A 19,287-nucleotide genomic window follows, 5' to 3' on the forward strand; every position below is an offset into this window, starting at 1 on the left:
TAGAGAGCACAGTAGTAGCACAGCATCTAATGTAGCTTTGGCTACTTGGACCATCAAGCAGATTTTATTTGATAAAATGAGATAGATAAGAATGAAGAAACTTCGAGAATCTCAGTTTAGGTGGAAGATGGAATAAACTCACAAGTAAATAAAATAGAAAACTTTTACACTAACACACAAAACTAGCATGCATACATATTCATATATACATAAAATACCGTTATTTGTTCACTGCTGAGGGTTTATGGAATATAGAGGTTGTGATTAGACTTTGTGATCAAAAGCTTGTTGGAAAAGGTTTTCTTCAACTTAACAAACTTAACAAATGTAACCAGTGAGTTACATTTGTTTTCCTAGGACGGGAAGATTAATCAAAATAGAAAGATACCACACAAAATACAAAATAGAATGTGCATAAAAATAGGAAGCAGCAAAATGCAAGCCAGAGCTCACAAGCTCTGTGAGAAAGAAAAAATGTGGCAAGAAATGGAAAGGGTAAAATAGTTGGTAAAAATGGGCCTGGATGATCTTCTGCCTATAAGTTTCTGGCAAAACTAGTCTATCTCAAACTAGAGACTGGGGGAGGGTTTGTGGGAGGGGTGTGGAGTAGTCTATGGAGATTTTAAATTTTTATAATTTTGTTGTTTCAATTTTGAGATTATCTTTTAAAATTCTATCAGTTACAAACACAGGATTTTCTTTTGCAGTGACCATTCCAATTGAGTCATTTTTCATAAGTAAAATTTTATTTCTTTGGAAAAAAAGGGCCCACAGAAGTATGTTAAGTTGTCCCCAGAATTTTTTGGTTCTTCAAAGGTTCTGCAGTGAACAGGCCACTCTCAAGAAAGGAAATACAAATGGCTTGATCTCACTTGTAATAAGTGAGAGTAATACTCACTTGTATTAAGAGAAATAAACATTAAAATCCTAAACACCTGTCAGACCAGCAAAGATTAAAGTTTTGTGATATGCTTTTCGTGAGGGTATAGAGAAATGAGCCTTCACATATATTGTCTTTAGGGGCTTTTTGACAAAATATCTGTCAAAATTTAGTAATGCATATTTCCTTTAATCTATTAACTCCATTTCTAGGAATTTGTCCTACAAACACATTTATATCTGTATACAGGGGTATGCACTGTAAGTTATATGGAATCTCTTTTTTAAACCATCAACAATGATAACAAAGAATTCCAGATAACTTAAGTGTCTGTTAAGGGTGTACCAGTTAGTGAAACTGTGTGACAGCCATATGATGGAATAGAACGACGTAGAGCTGCAAATACTCATTGGAATGATCTCCAGGATTTACCACCAAGTGAAAAAAGGAATGTGCTGAACGGTGTACACAGTATGCTACCACTTCTGTAAAAAAATAAAATGGATACATACATACTTGCTTTATACCCTTAAAATACTTGCAGAAGGATGCACAAGAAACTAGTAATAGTGGGTGCTTCTGGGAAGAAGAATTGACTGCTTGGAGGACAGGGATGAGAGGCATATTAACTTGTTACATATTTTTTTATATTTTTTCCTTTTAAAAATATGTGCATTTATTACCTACTAAACTTTTTAAAGAAGGGGTTTACATACACTTACTCATATTTGAGTAATGTAGAATATTTTATACATTTTTTTTTTTTTTTTTTTTTGCGGTACGCGGGACTCTCACTGTTGTGGCCTCTCCCGTTGCGGAGCACAGGCTCCGGACGTGCAGGCTCAGCGGCCATGGCTCACGGGCCCAGCCGCTCCGCAGCATATGGGATCTTCCCGGACCAGGGCACGAACCCGTGTTCCCTGCATCAGCAGGCGGACTCTCAACCACTGCGCCACCAGGGAAGCCCACATTTTTATTTAATGGGTGGCAGCCATTATGCAGCAGTCCCCAACCTTTTTGGCACCAGGGACCGGTTTCGTGGTAGACAGTTTTTCCACGGCGGGGGGGCGGGGTCGGGGGGGGGGGAATGGTAATGCCAACAATGGGGAGCGGCAGATGAAGCTTTGCTCGCTTGTCCGCGCTCACCTCCTGCTGTGCGGCCCAGTACCGGTCCGCAGCCCATGGATTGGGGACCCCTGCTCTATTGTTTGGGCCTTACACATTTTCACTTTCACATTTTGAACTCTTTTTCAGTATTGGTACCTTGTATCCTGGCAAATGAACAACAAATTCCTACCTTGCCTTATATACCCTTACCAGCATTAAAAAAAAAACCTTAAAACTATAATTTTATAATTAAGGTTTGGAGGCTGAAGAATAAATGTCTTAACTTTCTAGAATACAAATTTTGTAAAAAAAAAAATTTATATATGCTATTTATTGAGAAACTGCTCTTGAATTTTTAAAATAACTTTTATTGCCTTTATATAAGTAATACATGGTTATTACGATTTAATAATATGTTTTGCTTATCCACCCCTTCTTATTTCTCTATAGTGAAATACAGAGAAATTTCTCTAGAGAAATAAGAAGGGGTGGATAAGCAAAACTGATGACAAAAAATCCTTATTCGGGGCTTCCCTGGTGGTGCAGTGGTTGAGAGTGTGCCTGCTGATGCAGGGTACACGGGTTCGTACCCCAGTCTGGGAAGATCCCACATGCCACGGAGCGGCTGGGCTCGTGAGCCATGGCCGCTGAGCCTGCGCGTCCAGAGCCTGTGCTCCGCAACGGGAGAGGCCACAACAGTGAGAGGCCTGCGTACAGCAAAAAAAAAAAAAAAAAAAAAAAAAATCCTTATTCGGCCAGCCACCCAGTGTTATAAATAACACTATAGTGTTACTATACAGACTCTTTAGTACCTTTCATTTTCATCAGGCAACAGTCTTTCTGTGGACATCTTTCTGTGAAAGGGAATATTCCTCTACAACATCACTTAAAGGGCTGCATAGTTTTCCATCTTATAAACAAATAAACATAGATACATAGGTATGTCCATGAGTCCACTTTTCTTGAACTAGCTGGTTTTTAAATTTCTATGATAAAATCCCTACTAAACATCCCTGCTAAATCTTAATTATGCCCTTAGGATAAATTCTGATGGAATTGCTGGGTAAAGGTAAGGGCAGTTTAAAGCTTTTTGATAAATGTTGGCAAATTTGCCCTTGTTGCCATTCAGATTTGCAGCAAGTTATTTTGAGTTAATTAGAAAGCCTCCCTTTGTGAGAAAATCCTTAGAGAACAATTGCATAGGTATCGTCTATACAGTCATTGTCCTGTTAGGGATCACAGGTGCACATAAACAGTCCAGATGTTAGTGCCCAATTTTATGTTTTTTAGTTACCAGACAGACTGGCGCACTTCAGTTTATGCAAGCCCTAATCTGGCTACTCTGAGCATTCCATTCCAGGTGTTACCTCTGTGAATAGAATACAGACGCACTCTACACCTTTAGAAGTGTTGAACTAATTATAGTCATCTTGCCAGCATTTCAAGATGCATATTATGAAGCAAACACCCTTGCCAAATTCATTGTTATTTTTCCTATCTCTTTGTTAGTTTGACAGGATAAAAGTGATATTCACTGGTTTGTTTTGCATTTAATTGCTTATTAGAAAATTGAACTATTTTTCTTTTTATTTCTATTTGTACTTATTCTTTCGTGAATTACCAGTTCACATTCTTGGTCTGTTTTTTAATATTAGTATTTCTCATCATTATTGATTTAATCAATTGAGAAGTAAATTAATGAAGGTATCTGTCTAAATGAGTTAATAATTGTAAAGCACTAATATTTGTAAAACACTGCCTCATAGGTAGTATAAATCAAGTCAACCAGTCAAGGGAGCTCTAGTAATTTAAAAACAAGCTCCTGCTTTAAAGTTTTCTACTCGATACTTAAGACTTTATGTGGCATTGTATACTTGATTATCAAATCTTTCTTTAATACTTTCTGTATTTACTCTGCTGGGAAGGCCACAAAAGAAAAGGATTGACTCCTGCTCTTACTCCAGTTGAAAAAGAACACAGGAATGTGATTTGAATGTTACATGACAACGTTTCATTATGTGTCTCATTATGTGTAAATGATTGAGGGAATTAGGTAAATGGTAAAATGCTGGCATTTCTAACATGTTAACACCTCCGTGTTCTATACTACAGTCTTCCATTGTTTTTCTCAATGTGAAAATCAGGGCAGAAATTAAGGAACTTCAGCATTATAGGTAATATTCTCTTTTCTTTAAGCGGTGTGATGGGTACCTAAGGATTCTTTTTATTACTTTATTATTATACTTTTGTAACTTCCATATGTTAGATATTCCTCTGTACATAGCAAGTATTTTATTTAAAAATTTTTGAATAGGCAGATATTGTGGGGGAAAGCTGCTCCCCAAGAATACCAAAACTAATTAAATTATGTATTCTTTACTGTAAAATTGTTTAATTTGTCTACACAAACAATATTTTACCTTATAATGTATACTCATTATAATCTGAACATTTTGTCATATAAAAATAATCATTAACTTCAGAATCAATAACTGATTGGTACATTTAGAAAAACGAAGAATTAGTAAAAAGGTAAAAATAACAAAATGGTCATTAGCTGCATCTTCTTAGGATGATGATCATCACTATATAAGTTGTTTCTAATAAATTTGAGCTATGGTTATCTTTCTGAGTACACATATTTAAGTTTTTCCACTGTCTCCAAAAGATACTTAAAAACATTTGTTGTGATTATACTGTTAAATGTAATTTTCATGGTGTAAAGTACTTGTACTTTTTCTTTTTGTAAGAGTCAGAGTGGGTCATCAATACACCACTGTGGCCTTGTGATAGACTGGATGTGCTCAATCGGCATAATCTGCTCTGTACAATTGCACAAGAAATTTTAGCGAAGAGTCTTTACAGACAGACATTTGAAGTTTTGCAAAATCTACCAGGTTTTCAAAATTCTCAAGGTATGTTTTTTAAAAAGTCTAGCTTAATTATCTCTGGCCCATCTGGTATTTAATAAGAAACAGTTCTCCACCTGTTTTGGTTGAATTTTATATTCCAGCATATATTTTTAATGATGTTTTTTGTAAAATGTGTTCTCTGCCAACTGAATATGCTTTCCTGATGATTTAAAAAAAAAAAAAGAACAAAAACCAGAGATGCTTATCTTTTATCAGCAGTTCCTACAAGGAGCATTTCATCATTCCTTTTCTAACCTCTGTCAAGTCATCAGCAATCAACGTTAAGTGACCCCAGCAAGCTTTATACTGTGCCTTAAAATAATTTTTTGCATTGGCATAATAAAGAATACCTTTTCTTTTATCACTTAACAAACAGAGAACATAGTTTCCATTACCTTGGAACATACGAAAACATGGAATAGAGGAAGTTAAGCAGATGATGGGTTCAAAGAAAGAGAATGCCAGTGTGGGCAATGGCAGGCAGTGCTCTTGAATGCTTGCAAGTCATATGTCGGCAGCAAGAGAGAGTCCCTGTGAAGGGAAACAGCAAAAGCTTTGGGTCAGGAATGAGCTGGGCAATGGGTTCAGAGTGGTGGGTTAATGTTTAATGAAAACGTTAACTTGAAGGCCTCCCCTCAGTGCTTTATCACTCTCCATTTTCCCATGTATTCCACTGAGATACTGTATTGTCATTAACATTCTTATCTGATTCTCCCTCTAGATAGTAAGCTCCTTAAAGGCAATTGTTTTCTTTATCGTGGTATCCCTGGTACAATGGCTGCTGTAGAACTGGCTTTTGATATACCATTATCGTGAAATGAAACAAAGTAATGAAACAAAGTATAATGAAACAAAGTATAATAGTGAGATCAAACAGATAGTTGTGCCAGATTTTGGAAGACCTTGAATGGCAGGCTAAAGGAATTTTCTTCTCCATGTGTAGTAAGGGGTCACTAGAGTTTTGGCGCCAGGGTGTTACATAATGGGGTTGGTATTTTCGGAAAGTTCCTCTGGTGGTAATGTTTAGAAAGAGACTAAAGGTAAGGAGATAAATTTCCTGATAAGGCCTAGACCACTAAAAAGTCCTAAAGTGATAAAGACCTAGAGTCTAGGTCATAGACCCACCTGACTGAATATAGGGGATAAAAGAGTTGGAAGTATCCAAGGTGACTTCACTTTCTTCTGAGTGAAAAGCAGAAAGGAGTAGACATACCCAAGAAAGGAGGTTTGCTTTTTTTTAAATTTTAGAGTGAATATTTATGAGTGGATGATTTATTTTTAGTCGTGGGAAAAACAAGTCTGAGATCTGCACTGTAGATAGAATGAAAACAGAACCGTGCAGATGCAGTCACACTTGAGGACCATGGACAGAGGTGTTAATGTAGCCTCTGAAATCATATCCCTTCCACATTCTCCATTACAAAGTGAATGAACCGTTTTGCTTTTGTTGAATTTTTTGTTTCTTTGTTAACTTAGTATGTAAGATGATTGCATTCGGGTGACTCTGACTCTTATAGCAGGTAGGAAAGGGCCAAGGAGAGCAGAGGAGAAAGGAGTAAGAGAGAAGTTTGAGAGAAGATAGATCAGTTTCACTATATCAATGATTTTTTTCTTTTCAGAAACTGTGGAGGTCTCACAGTATAGCCTTCTTTTTAATAAACTTCTAGATGCCTGTATAGAAAGCAACAGTCTTGGTATATCATCCTCCGTAGCAGAATTCATGATTTCAAAGAGCATCCCTATTGATTTTTCCTTTCTTAGAAGATTAATTACTTCTTTAGGAAGAAGTTGTTTATGGCTCAAAGCCAGAGCCCACTACAAAAGTAAGTTACATTTTAAAATTTAAAATTTTGATATATTGGTTTTGAATTTGATTTTCTAACCTGAAATCTATGTATAATATTCATGGTGGGGCATTAAATATGTAAAAAGAGCAGTTGATACACATTTAAAAATAGTGGTCTACATAGATTTGTGCTCTTTTGAAACATGTTATTTCTCATTTCTAATTGCTGTATTTTTATTTCTTTCTATATTGGCATGTCCACGGGAGGATATGAAAAGGAAATAAATGACAGAATTTGAACCAGTTTGGCATATTTTATAAATATATAGGAGTAAACCAATTGGTAGAATGAAGCTTAAGGAATACATATTTATCCCTGGTATATCCCTGATCTTTTTGGTTAGAATATGTTATAACAGGCACATAGGAAGTACAGAGGGCGTCGTTACAACGCAACATGATATATAACAGTTTTTCACATGGCTCCTAGTAATGTTTACAACTGTTCCTCTCTAACAAGTAAGCCTAGAAAATGAATATCTTCTCTAGTCCCAATCTCCTTGCAAGTATTTTAATTAGAAAACAATTCTGTGTAGAATCTAGATCTAGAAAGGAATTCTTTTCTGCCTTCATGCAGTAATTTGTCTTAAATTTCCATTTCTACCACTATCAACTATATGACAAACATTTGAGTACCTACTCTGTGTCACCACTGTGCCAAATGTGTCAAACATCCCAGCCATCTTACACCAACAAAAACCTCTCTGAACTTGGAAGTGTTTTCAATGTTCCCAGCTGTGATCAGTTCAGCAAGTGGTAACTTTTTTTCCCCAGTGAAATGGGAAAGAAACTATTAGTGTGCATTACAGGTAGTAAAATAACATATTATTTGATCAAATTTTTATTTCAGTTACATGTATTCTTATATGTGTGCTAGGGCATTATGTAAAATGTATTTCTTATTGTAGGTTACAATAAAACCTTTTGAAAGCAGAATTTTTATAAAAGGATGATCAGAAATTTAGAGGCAAGGTGGAATTATTTGTTCATAACACCTCATTTCAATTTTGTGGTTATGTTTCAACTACTTATACTATTTCCCTGCAGACTGCTAGAAATCACACCACAAAGTATATATGTACTATTTGCTATAACTTCTTGATTTTAGTTTTTAGAATTGATGTTAATGAGGTATTTTTTTCAAATAATTGTGCAATTTGGGAAAAATGCCATCAGAAGGCATTTATGTGCCGCAGGAATAACGTGTTAACTTGGAAACACATAAATGAGATTTCTATGAATCTTTCTGTTTTTCAGTTGAAAATAAAATTTTGTATTAAAACAGCTAAACTTAATCATTTAAAAAATTTTCAGTTGACAGCTTTATTGAGCTATAATTCAAATACCACACAGTTCACCCATTTAAACATGTACAATTCAATGGCTTTAACTTATGCAAGTGAGGTTATAGGGTAAAGAGTATTTTTGTTTTGTTTTGTTTTTAATGTGCCTGAGTTATAAAATGAAGTGAGTAATTTATAGTCACTGATCAGTCTTCAGGACATCTCATTTCCTGACAGTGTTGACATTTAAAATATCAGTGGAACTCTCTTTGGATCTGTCTTCACACACAGGTTAACACATGCTAGGAAAGCCTTTCCATGCCTTATAATCACATCTAGTAGTACATATTTGATTCTGAGCTTACAGTTAAGTTTTCATCAAGGCACTGTTAAGGCTGTAGTACCAGTGCCTTTGTTTTGCTTTTTTCTTTAATATTTTTTACAGCTTTATTGAGATAATTTCACATACCATAAACTTTACACAGGTGAAGTGTACAGTGCATTTTTATTTGTTTGTTTATTTTTGGTTGTGCTGTGTCTTCATTGCTGCACGCGGGCTTTCTCTAGTTGCAGTGACTGGGGGCTACTCTTGGTTGAGGTGCGTGGGCTTCTCATTGTGGTAGCTTCTCTTGTTGCGGAGCACAGGCTCTAGACACGCAGGCTTCAGTAGTTGTGGTACACAGACTCAGTAGTTGCGGCTCATGGGCTCTAAAGTGCAGGCTCAGTAGTTGTGGCACACGGGCTTAGTTGCTCCATGTCACGTGGGATCTTCCCGGACCAGGGCTCAAACTCGTGTCCCCTGCATTGACAGGTGGATTCTTAACCACTGGACCACGAAGGAAGTCCCTACAGTGCATTTATTTTTATTTTATTCACAGAGTTGTGCACCACAATCTAATTTTAGAACATCTTCAACACCTCTAGAAAAAGAAGCCCTGAACACATTTATATTCACTCCCCATTCCATGTATGTTTCCCACCCGACCCAGTCCTAGGCAACAATTAATCTATCTCTATGGATTTGCCTGTTCTGGGCATTTCACATAAATGGAACCATTCAATTTGTAGTTTTTTGTGACTGGCTTCTTTTACTTAACATAATGTTCTCAAGGTTTCAGTGTTTTCAAGATCCATATCATTAGCCTATATCATTATTTCTTTCCTTTCTAATTACTGAATAATACTCCATTGTATGGAATTTGTCCATCCATCAATTAATGGACATTTGCTTTGTTTGCACTTTCTGACTATTATAAGTAACACTGCTCTGAACATTCACATGCAAGTTTTTGTGTGGATGTATGGTTTTCATTTCTCTTTGGAGCAGAATTGGTGGCTCGTATGGTATATCTATGTCTGGCATTTTGAGGAACTGCCAAACTGTTTTCCAAAGAAGCTATCTGTTTTACATTTATATTCCCACCAAGCCATGTATGGAATTTCTAGTTTCTTCACATCCTTGCTGAGTCTTTTATTTTAGCCTTCCTAGTGGATATAAAGTGATACTTCACTGAGGTTTTGATTTGCATCTTCCTAATGACTAATGATGTTGAGCATCTTTTCACGTGCTTATTAGCCATTTGTATATCTTTGTAGAGAAATGTCTATTCAATCCTCTGCCTATTTTTTTCTTTGTACTTTTTTAAATTGAGGCGTTTTTCTTGTTTTTCCTTGTTGAGTGTGTGAAGTATGTGTGTGGGTACATATAAATATATACTATTCATATATGTATACATGCACTCTACATACAAGTCCCATGTCAGATATATGAATTCAATTTTTTTTCTATTCCAGGAGTTATCTTTTACTTTCTTGATGGCTTTGCTTGTGTTCCCTAACTAACCAGAAGGAAATTGTCCAGGGACAGCAGAATTGCCTTCCTGACGCTCCTGATGTGCTTACCTAGTCCTAAAAATACGGCTTTTCTGTCAGAACTGAAAAGTCGGGAAGGGAAGATGTTATTAGTATATTTTTTCCTTACTTTCCCCCGCTAAAACCAAATAGTATTTTTCTTTTCATGTTTGATTTTAGGGTAAAAGATAATATTAGTAAATTTCTACCTAGTTTGTTGGCTTTTGTTTTCCTCTTCTGCTCAGAAGTAAAACAGGTGTGCATGTAAATTATACCTACCAATATTTAGGAATGTTAACGAGTCAATAGTTTGTTGGTCCTGGCAGTGATCTAGGAAGGCGGGACTTCCTAGTGGTTAAGATTCCAAAATCTGGAGTCAGAAGGCCAGGGCGCTTACCCAAAGCCCCCCCATCTATAATATGGGAGTTGTTGTACCTAATTGCAAAGGTAGTAAACTGTCAGGTTAAAATTAGATAAAACCTGTGTGTTTAGCTCAGGTACCTGGCGTATAGTAGGTCCTCAAAGATTAGTCATCATCATCCATATTAGAAAGATTTATTGAAGAAATTTAACTTAATAAAACATTTTAAACAAATTTTACACACAGATTTAAATTGGTTTCAGTAAAAGACAACAATATAATATTGCCTATATACAATTTGGATGTCCTGGACTGATGTATAGGAGATTTCCCTGTATGTCACCTGTAATAAGCACCTAAACAGTTTAAAAGTTGAATCTGTTCTTTGGAAAAGCAAAATTTTTAGAACATGAATTGGAGAACAACACACTGAGCACCTACATGATGGAAATGTATCTTACTCATTTTTATATCTAGTGTTTAGCACAATGCCCAACATTTGTAGGAACAGCAAATACTTATTGCACAAACTTTAGCAGCACTATAAATAAGTACACTCAAAAATACTATAAAACTGTGTGATAGAAAGTAAAATCTTCAAATTATAATTTCTATTTTCTTCATTTTGGATTCATAATTCAAGATATGTAGTTATATATATAATTATATATAATATTATATACATAATAACTGTATGTAGTTGCTATTAGACCCAGATCCCATTAAAACAAAGCCCAAGTAGCTATTCTGGTTTTTTAGTTATTCTGAAATTATGTTGTGTTGACTATGGCTTAAAATAAATGGACATTTGCTACAATGAGGCTCAAAAATTCTTTTTCAGGGTTTGTTTTTTTTGTAATTTCTCACTTCATGTTTAATGTTTCAAAACCATTTTACAAAGAATGATCTCAGTTGTACTAGGATAAGCTCACTACCATATAATTTATGCAATAAATCTGCTTTGAATGTGAAGAATTATTCTGAAACAAAAGTAATTATCACCTGTGGATATTTTGTAAGTCTAGGTTTTCACCTACCGGGGTTTTAGTAAAGTTTGATCTGTTACTTGACTTTCAGGTGCTCTTTCATTGGGTTGCTACCCACCATTGGAGGGAAATTTATACCGAAAACTTCTACTGATTCCTTCCTATTTGTCTGAGATTGAAATGCTTTTAGCTATTGAAATCTTCATGGTATCTAATGCTAGTAGTATTCAGAGTCCTGGAACTTCTACACAGATGCTGCAGATAGTTTTAAAAAGGTTGGTTGAAATAACTTCTGACTGCATCCTGAAAGCAGATCATGTCCCTACACTTGCCCTAGGATGTAAATGTTTTATTTGTTTGTATATATATAAACAGTTATATATTTATATACTGCATATTTATATATTCATATACTTGTGCATGTGTGTATTAGCAAACTTTGGTAGCATTTATACTGAGAAAGGATTTGACGTATTTGAGGTTGAAACCCAAACAAGTTAGTACCTTTCAGTAAACATTTTAACAACTTCAAAGATCTTGTTTAGGTGTTCAAAGAGATGGGTCTTTTTTTTTTTTTTTTTTTTGTGGTACGCGGGCCTTTCACTGTTGCGGCCTCTCCTGTTGCGGAGCACAGACTCTGGACGCGCAGGCTCAGCGGCCATGGCTCACGGGCCCAGCCGCTCCGCGGCATGTGGGATCCTCCCGGACTGGGGCACGAACCCGCGTCCCCTGCATCTGCAGGCGGACTCTCAACCACTGCGCCACCAGGGAAGCCCGAGATGGGTGTTTTTTAGGTGTGGACCTTTCTCGTGTACTGGTGGTTTTTAGTTAGGTACCTAAAAGTTATCTTTTTGGTCAACACAAAAGATATAAGAACCAGGTCTAAAAGGGAAATATATGATAATTTATTAGGTTCAGTCAAGAATCCTGTTCAAAATAAAGCCATCAGCCTAGTTTCAATATTTTAAAATGTTGTTATAAATGCATAAATATTATAATGTAGCTGTTGGACCAGAGTGGCATCCCTTCAGATAATTTTGTTCAAAATCCCAGAATTTAGTTTTACACCACTCCAATTTCTTGTCAGCTTTATCTAGGAAACTTGTAATATAAGGATCTCATGGGACTCCTGTTTTGGCGTTTCTTAACAAGAATTTTGCTTCAGTTTACTGGTGTTAGAAACCAGATCCTCAGACTGAATATTCTGTTAGTTATCTATTACAGTGTATAAGTTATCCCAAAGCTTAGTGGTTTAAAATAGCAAGTATTTTCTTAGTTTCTGTGGGTCAGGAATTTTAGAGTAGCTTAGCCAGATGGTTGTGGCTAGGGGTCTCTCATGTCACTGGACTCAGGATGTGGTCAGGACCTGCAGTCACCTACTTGATGGCTTCACTGCGGCCGGAGGATCCGTTTCCCAGCTGGCTCACTCATTCCTGTTGGCAGGAAGCCTCAGCTCCTCACCACATGGGCCCCTCCATAGGTTCCTTAAGTGTCTTCATGACACAACAGCTAACTTCTCTCAGAGTGAGTGATCCAGGAGAGAGAACACAAGGAGGAAGCTGCAGTGCCTTTTGTGATCTTACATCAAGAACTGTGAAGGCTCTGAGATTCCACCCCATTTGCAGGCTGTAAGTCAGCCTGCCATAGTTTCACGGATCCTGGCATAAGACACAAGACCTCCTGGGTTGGAGACAGGACTTTATTACTCGTGGCACAGCAAGCAGCATGGTTATCTGCATATTTGTATCTCTTCCTCTTGCTCCCAGGTTCCACACTTGGGCCCAGATGGATACCTGCACATGCAGTGGGTTCCATTACATGAGAGGAATCCTGAACTTAGGAACCCTAATCTTTTACAATGGGTAATAAACATACCTGTCCCTTGCTCTTCAGATGGAAACGCTATCTCCACCTTGTAAGGCTGTAAGCAAACCTGTCTTTTGCTCCTGAAGGAGAAACTATCTTTGTCTTTCAAGGTTGTCCACTATATTAAACATCCTTGAAATCTGGAACAAGGGGTAATCAGTGTCTCTGCTCTCAGAACTTCCAGAAATGCAAGGGACCATGAAAATTGATATCTAACAATCTAGTGTCCAAAGTTGTGCATCATTTCTGCTCTATTTATTGGAGATAAACAAGTCATTCAATCCAGCCTACACTTAAGGGGAGGAGAATTTATTTTAGGTCCACCTTTTTTTTTTAAACCCACTAAAATTAGCTTTTTTGTTAATTTTAGTGGGTTTAAAAAATTAACAAAATTTGTTAATTTTGTTAATTTTCCTGAGGGCCTTCTGTTTACAACTATGCACTACAGTTGCGTGAGGCATTTGGGCTCTCCACTATCCTAATGAGGGTTTGGTTTTCTCATAACTTTCCATTCCCCAAATATGCAGTCTGTTTATTCATTATTGAATTTGTGGGGTATTTGTGATGCCAGCACATAACTAGTGACATGCCTGGATCTTCTATTTTGTCCTAACCAATATTGTTTTCTCCATTACTGTTATCATACCAAGCCCTGCTTTGTTACATTAACCTCTGAGAGAGTTTTTATTCATCTTAAGACTTTCAGAAACTGCATATAGTTGGTGTATGCCCAGTCTACCAGATTTCAGGCACCAATCCTAAGCCAGAATGTACTAGAAGCGGCCTGACCAATCTTTGCTCTCTATGATCACTGATTCCTGTTCAAAGTGGAAGTCCTTACTCCCACCACTCTGTAGACCACACTGTTGTGCTAACACAGGTAGGCTCATACTCGGGCCTTGCTGCTGAGCCTTATAGGTGCCCAGAGCAAGATGCAGTGAACACAGAGAAAAAGTGATGCCTAGTAACAGCTACATCTCTATTTTATATACTTCTTACTCCCTATCTCATAGGAGAAATAGCCATAAGGTATGAGTTTTATGAAATTTTGTGACTGTTAGAAAAGTTATTTTAAAATTCCAGCACTTTAGTGAAGTACCTTAAATCAGGACTGAAAATAACTTAGTAGAAAGTTATTCAGATATGAATATACTATAAATATTATAGTATACTATAATATACTATATTATAGTATATATATACTATATAATATACTATAATATTATACTATAAAAATTTAGTATAAAGGCATACAGCTACAATTTCTGTTACCAGATGTGAGCTACAAATTAAGTATATGCTTATAATTTAAAATAGCCATATCAAGGTAAAACACATGAATGTTAGTAACTCCAAACTCGATTAAATTTACTATTCTTTTATGAATTATAATGAATAATTATACAGTTGTTAATTTGAAAATACAAAGAGAGAGGTTATTAGTTGTGTTCTAGATCAGTGTTTCCAAACTGCGGGTTGTGGCCCATTTGTGTAGTGAAATCAGTTTAGGGGGTTGCAACCATTTTATTTTAAAAAATGAAATAATAGAAAATAGGGTCATAAGGGTAAGTCTTGTTTTGTGAAACTTTTCAGTTTTTATGTATGCAGGTATATATTGGGTCACAATATAAAATGTCTTTATTACTGTGTGTCATGGTCAAACAAGTTTGAAAGCCACTGTTAGAGTAAAAAGGGGCTTCCCTGGTGGCGCAGTGGTTGAGAGTCCGCCTGCAGATGCAGGGGACGCGGGGACTGTCATAGCTTAGAACCAATAAATGTAAATTACTATCTTTTGAAGAAACTATATAGCTTCTTTTTAGAGTTTCTGACTTTGTGAGGTGTTCACTTTGTAGATGTGAAGAAAACAAATCTTGGAGCAAGGATGATTATCAAGCTGCAGTGGAAAGATTAATTATGGCTGCTCGTATATCAGATCCAAAGCTCTTCATTAAGCACATGACCGTCAATGTTAATAAGGAACAGGTTTATAGTTTGGAACATTGTTCTGCCCTGAAATGGTTGAAAGAGAATATGAAGTGGGCTGGAAAGGTTTGGCTTTTCAGTAACCATTAGTTATTAAAGGCTTTTTTTTTTTTTAAGTTCAAGTAATCATTGATGAAAATAAAGACAGTTTTCACTATATTCAGCTTTTGCTCTTTATTGATTTATAGTACGTCAGTAGCTTTCAAACACTAAAAATTTTGAGGTATGCAATTTATAACAGTTTTACCCATACTGCAAATGATTTTTCAGATTACTTTTTGACATCTCTTTAATTTAGGTAAACCTAATATGGTGAATCCCAATTTATTCTGAAATCCAAACAATGACAAATCACAAACTGAGTATTGTGCAGCATTTAATAAGAGGGAGACATAAAGGGGAAAATATTCAAGCAGGTGTCTGGAGCTTTCAGAACAACCTTTAGGGTTATGAAGTAGATTTGGTGAGCACTCAGTCCAGTCTCTAAAGCCTATTGTACATTTGTAAAATAGAATAGTCAAATAATACTGGAAAATGACTCAAACACTAAAATTCCAGAGTACCTTCTGAGTTATACCAGAAATTTTAAATTATTCTCTAAAGTTTTCCTTTAGTGTATCTTAAAATACTATATGTATCTTGAAAATTTGTAATTTATGTACATTACATTAGGTATGACTAAAGAAATCAGTATTTTAAACAAATATACCAGAACCTATCCAGACAAGACTTGTACTTTTCAAGCCACCTTGGGAAGTTTAAGCTTCTTTTCTGAACCCATCTGCAGAATCTGTAGCAGTCATTCTCCAAGGTGGCCATCCTCAATCCTTAATTTGATACTTTAAATTTGATACTTTAAACCATAATTTAAATCATTTAGAGAAAATGTCTGAGTAAGGGGAGTAATAAAAGAGTAAGTGGTAACTAAGGAGACTGAAAGTATTTCTTAAAGGGGTTCCCAAAATATGGTAATGGCAGCATCACTGGAATAAGTCTATAACCTCACAAGAATAAAAAAGTTAAAACCTAGCGCTTAGCAGAATGCCTTACTATGATAAAATGTGGAATGAATACTCTCATGAATGGGATATGGGAAGTAAGGCATAAGTAGACATCAAGAAAGAGGCCCCCCCCAAAAAATAATAAAAAATAAAAAAATAAAAAAGAGGCCCAGTTCTCTAGTATGAACAAATTGGGTGACTAACTGCCATTACTGAAATTCAGCACCTAAGAAATAAATTGGGTTCGGAGATTACCACCATCAGTTTGAAGTGCCTTTGAGGACAAGTGAAGAACGGTAAGTGGGCAATTATAACATTATGCTGGTGGCAAGGATGTATTTGAAAGGATGAAGATGCGAAAGATGATAAATTAAGCTTTTAGGAAAAATGGGATTGGATGGAACGAACCACAAATTGACCAGATGGTTTCTAATGAATGATAAGTCAAGAACCCTTAGGGCTGGAACAAAGGGAGGTTGGTTGTTTTGTTTGTTTTGTTTTTTGGTATTCTGGGGGTATTTTTTGGTTTGGGGTTGTTTTTTTTCCCCCACCTCGGTCAACGGTGCCAAAAGGTAGGGAAAGAGCGGTTATTGTATTTGTCTTATTCCATCTGTGGCAGTTTATGGGAATAACCAAAGTCATAGAAGCGAAATACAGCTAACAGTAGAAACCCCAAGCTGATAGTGGAGAATTCCTTAAGGGCCAAAGTCAAAAGGAAAATACAAACCGGAGAAAATAGTTTTAATTAGCTGTATTTATGTAAAGAAAGCCAAAGGCTATACTCAGTAAGACCTTTAAAACCTGGAGGTCTCAAGCGAGAGTCGTTCTAAGGCGTCAGCTCCGAACGCTCTACGGACTGCTCCGCCAAGCCAGCCTCTTCCCCTCCCAGGCGCCGGGGGTTGGGGTACCCGGGCCGGGGAGGAAAGCTGGCTGGCGAGGAAAGCTGGCTGGCGCGGAAAGCGGGCCGGCGCATGCGCACGCTCGGTCGTCCTTCTTTCGTTGCCCTCCCCACCAACCCTCGGTCCAGGCCCGGCCACCTGCCGCCCAGTCATTTTCCGACCCCCTCCCGCCTAGTCCTTCCTATCCCTTAGCGCTCATTCGCGCCTTCTAAAGCTTTCAGCTGAGTGCGCAGAGCCCGCTCCGGGCCGGACCGTAAGAAGACGGAGGGACGGGAGCTTCCACGCTGCGAGAAGGCTGGCGATCACCTAGTTGCTGACGTCAGGGTGGGGCTGAGAACCGCTAGGCTTTTAAGCCGCGTCCTGGGGCTGTGCGCAGGCGCTCCAGAGAGGAAGGCCTGGCACGCTTCAGCCAATGAGAGCGCGACCTGCGGCCCGACCCAGAGCCCGGACTCCTCTCGAGCAAGCCTCTGCGGCAGGCGCCGACGGACGGGTGGAGCAGTACGCGCCCAGCTGAGATTTCTCGGGTGGGGACTCAGCACCGCGGGTAGGAGCCTGTCAGAGCCTGTCGTCAGGTGGGGCGAGAGCGGGCGGGAGCTCCGGCCCGGCGGCGCGCGCTCGTTGGCCGGGCTGGCGCCCCGGTGCGCATGCGCTCCTGCCTGGCCCAGCGCACCCTTGCAGAGCCCTGCGAGAGGATCGACCGTCCTTCCTCCTGGTACCTGGTGGGAGGTGGAGCAGGTAGGAGGAAGCCCTCGCGGCGGACCCTTGCCAGAACTGTAAGGAGCAGGACGGGAGGGGCTCCATTTGTGCTTTCAGGCTGCTCGGGGCAGAAGTGGGGGTGGGGGTGGGGGTCGGGGTGGGCAGAGATCAGAGTCGCCTTAGCTCGACGTGCTAACTTTTGAACCCAGGCAGTGCCGGGATCGGAGTGCCCGCATAGTATCTGTTTTAACTTGTTTTGAAATGAGAAACCTGAGACGATTTTGTTTCCGACTATTACATTTCCCCGAAGTCTTTGACTTATCCTAGGATATGGTTATGATTCAAATCTCATAGCAAAAGATTTACAAAAGGAAGCTTAAAAACCCTTGATACTTTGCTTTGCTGCAATTTATTAATTTATCTAAAGGGCTTCCTGCTTTTTCCCTTCCCTAAGAAGTGTTAAACCGAAGAGCAGTGAAATATTGCCTGCTTTTATCTCTCCTTGATAGAACAAACTACTTTTTAAAACCTTACAAGATAGTTACTAAGGAAAGTCACAGTTTAAATGAGAGTAGCCTGAGGATATTAACTCTGTTCAAATAAGTTACTAGGACCTCTGTGTGGCAAACGTGGTTTCTATCGAATGTAATTTAAACTTCTTAGACTACCCATAATTTGGCTTTTCCACCAATTTAGATATCTCTTTCTACCCAATTTGATATGAAACTGCCTAGAAGATTTAATGCCTCACTTTAAACAGCACAGGACTTACCTGGTGGCGCAGTGGTTAAGAATCCGCCAGCCAATTCAGGGGACATGGTTTCGAGCCCTGGTCCGGGAAGATCCCACATGCTGCGGAGCAACAGGCCGTGCGCCACAGTTACTGAGCTTTCCCTGACAGTGTCATGTTCACTTAAATTTGCCTTGAATTGGCCTAGATCAGCGCCATCCAACAGAAATACAATATGAGCCACAGATGTAATTTAAATTTTTCTGGTAGTAAATCACAAAAGACCAGGTCGTGTTTTGCTTTTAAAAAAAGCAAAAAGAAACAAGTGAAATTAATAAATTATCATTTCAACATCTAATCAGGATAAAAAATTATTAATGGGATACTTTGCATTTTCTTCATACTAAATCTTTAAAATCCAATGGGTACTTTACACTTAAAACACGTCTCAGTTCACAGTAGCCACATGTGCTAGGGGCTCCCTTATTAGGCAGCACAAGTCTAGATTCGAATTCTCTTTACTGCAGTGTGAACCTTTTTAGGAAATAGGCAACTCACCAAAAAAGCAGGCAGAAAATACCTAACTCTTAACCTATAGTAGCCTAATTTTTTTTAAGTTCTTTCTAAATCTAGAAACCATGATTTAATGTTCAGACTTGTATTTGAGAACATTTTATTTTCATTGGGAGAATCTCTTGTCACTCTTCCAAGTATTAATGTCCTTTTTTTAGTCATTGCTCAGTACTAAGTTTAATTATACCCTATGATTACAGAGTGAACAATGAATGAATTATTTTTCTGGACAACTGAAGACCCGGACTTTTAAATACAGAAACTTTTTTTTTTTTTGGCTTTGATTATTTTTGACAGAATCACTTCTAAAACA

At 37.8% G+C, this 19,287-nt stretch overlaps 2 protein-coding genes across 6 annotated transcripts in view; both read left to right on the forward strand.

The window, feature by feature from the left end:
* Positions 1 to 15,165, forward strand: part of TOPAZ1 (testis and ovary specific TOPAZ 1) — a 67,826-nt gene extending 52,661 nt beyond the window's left edge. Inside the window, exons 17-20 of the mRNA XM_030829998.2 lie at positions 4,738 to 4,902; positions 6,519 to 6,722; positions 11,318 to 11,501; positions 14,946 to 15,165. Coding sequence (XP_030685858.1) covers positions 4,738 to 4,902; positions 6,519 to 6,722; positions 11,318 to 11,501; positions 14,946 to 15,165 — 773 coding nt within the window. The remainder of the gene's footprint in view (positions 1 to 4,737; positions 4,903 to 6,518; positions 6,723 to 11,317; positions 11,502 to 14,945) is intronic.
* Positions 15,166 to 17,072: 1,907 nt separating this feature from the next.
* TCAIM (T cell activation inhibitor, mitochondrial) overlaps positions 17,073 to 19,287 on the forward strand; it is a 36,707-nt gene continuing 34,492 nt past the window's right edge. The window contains exon 1 of one of the 5 annotated variants that reach the window (XM_030830227.2): positions 17,073 to 17,710. In XM_030830227.2, the coding sequence (XP_030686087.1) occupies positions 17,620 to 17,710 (91 nt within the window). In that variant the 5' untranslated portion in view covers positions 17,073 to 17,619. The remainder of the gene's footprint in view (positions 17,711 to 19,287) is intronic. The other 4 variants (XM_060307622.2, XM_060307621.1, XR_004033826.2 and 1 more) reach the window with 4 other exon arrangements.

The sequence above is a fragment of the Globicephala melas genome, chromosome 11 (genome assembly GCF_963455315.2).
Source record: "Globicephala melas chromosome 11, mGloMel1.2, whole genome shotgun sequence".
NCBI classification, from domain to species: Eukaryota; Metazoa; Chordata; class Mammalia; order Artiodactyla; family Delphinidae; genus Globicephala; species Globicephala melas.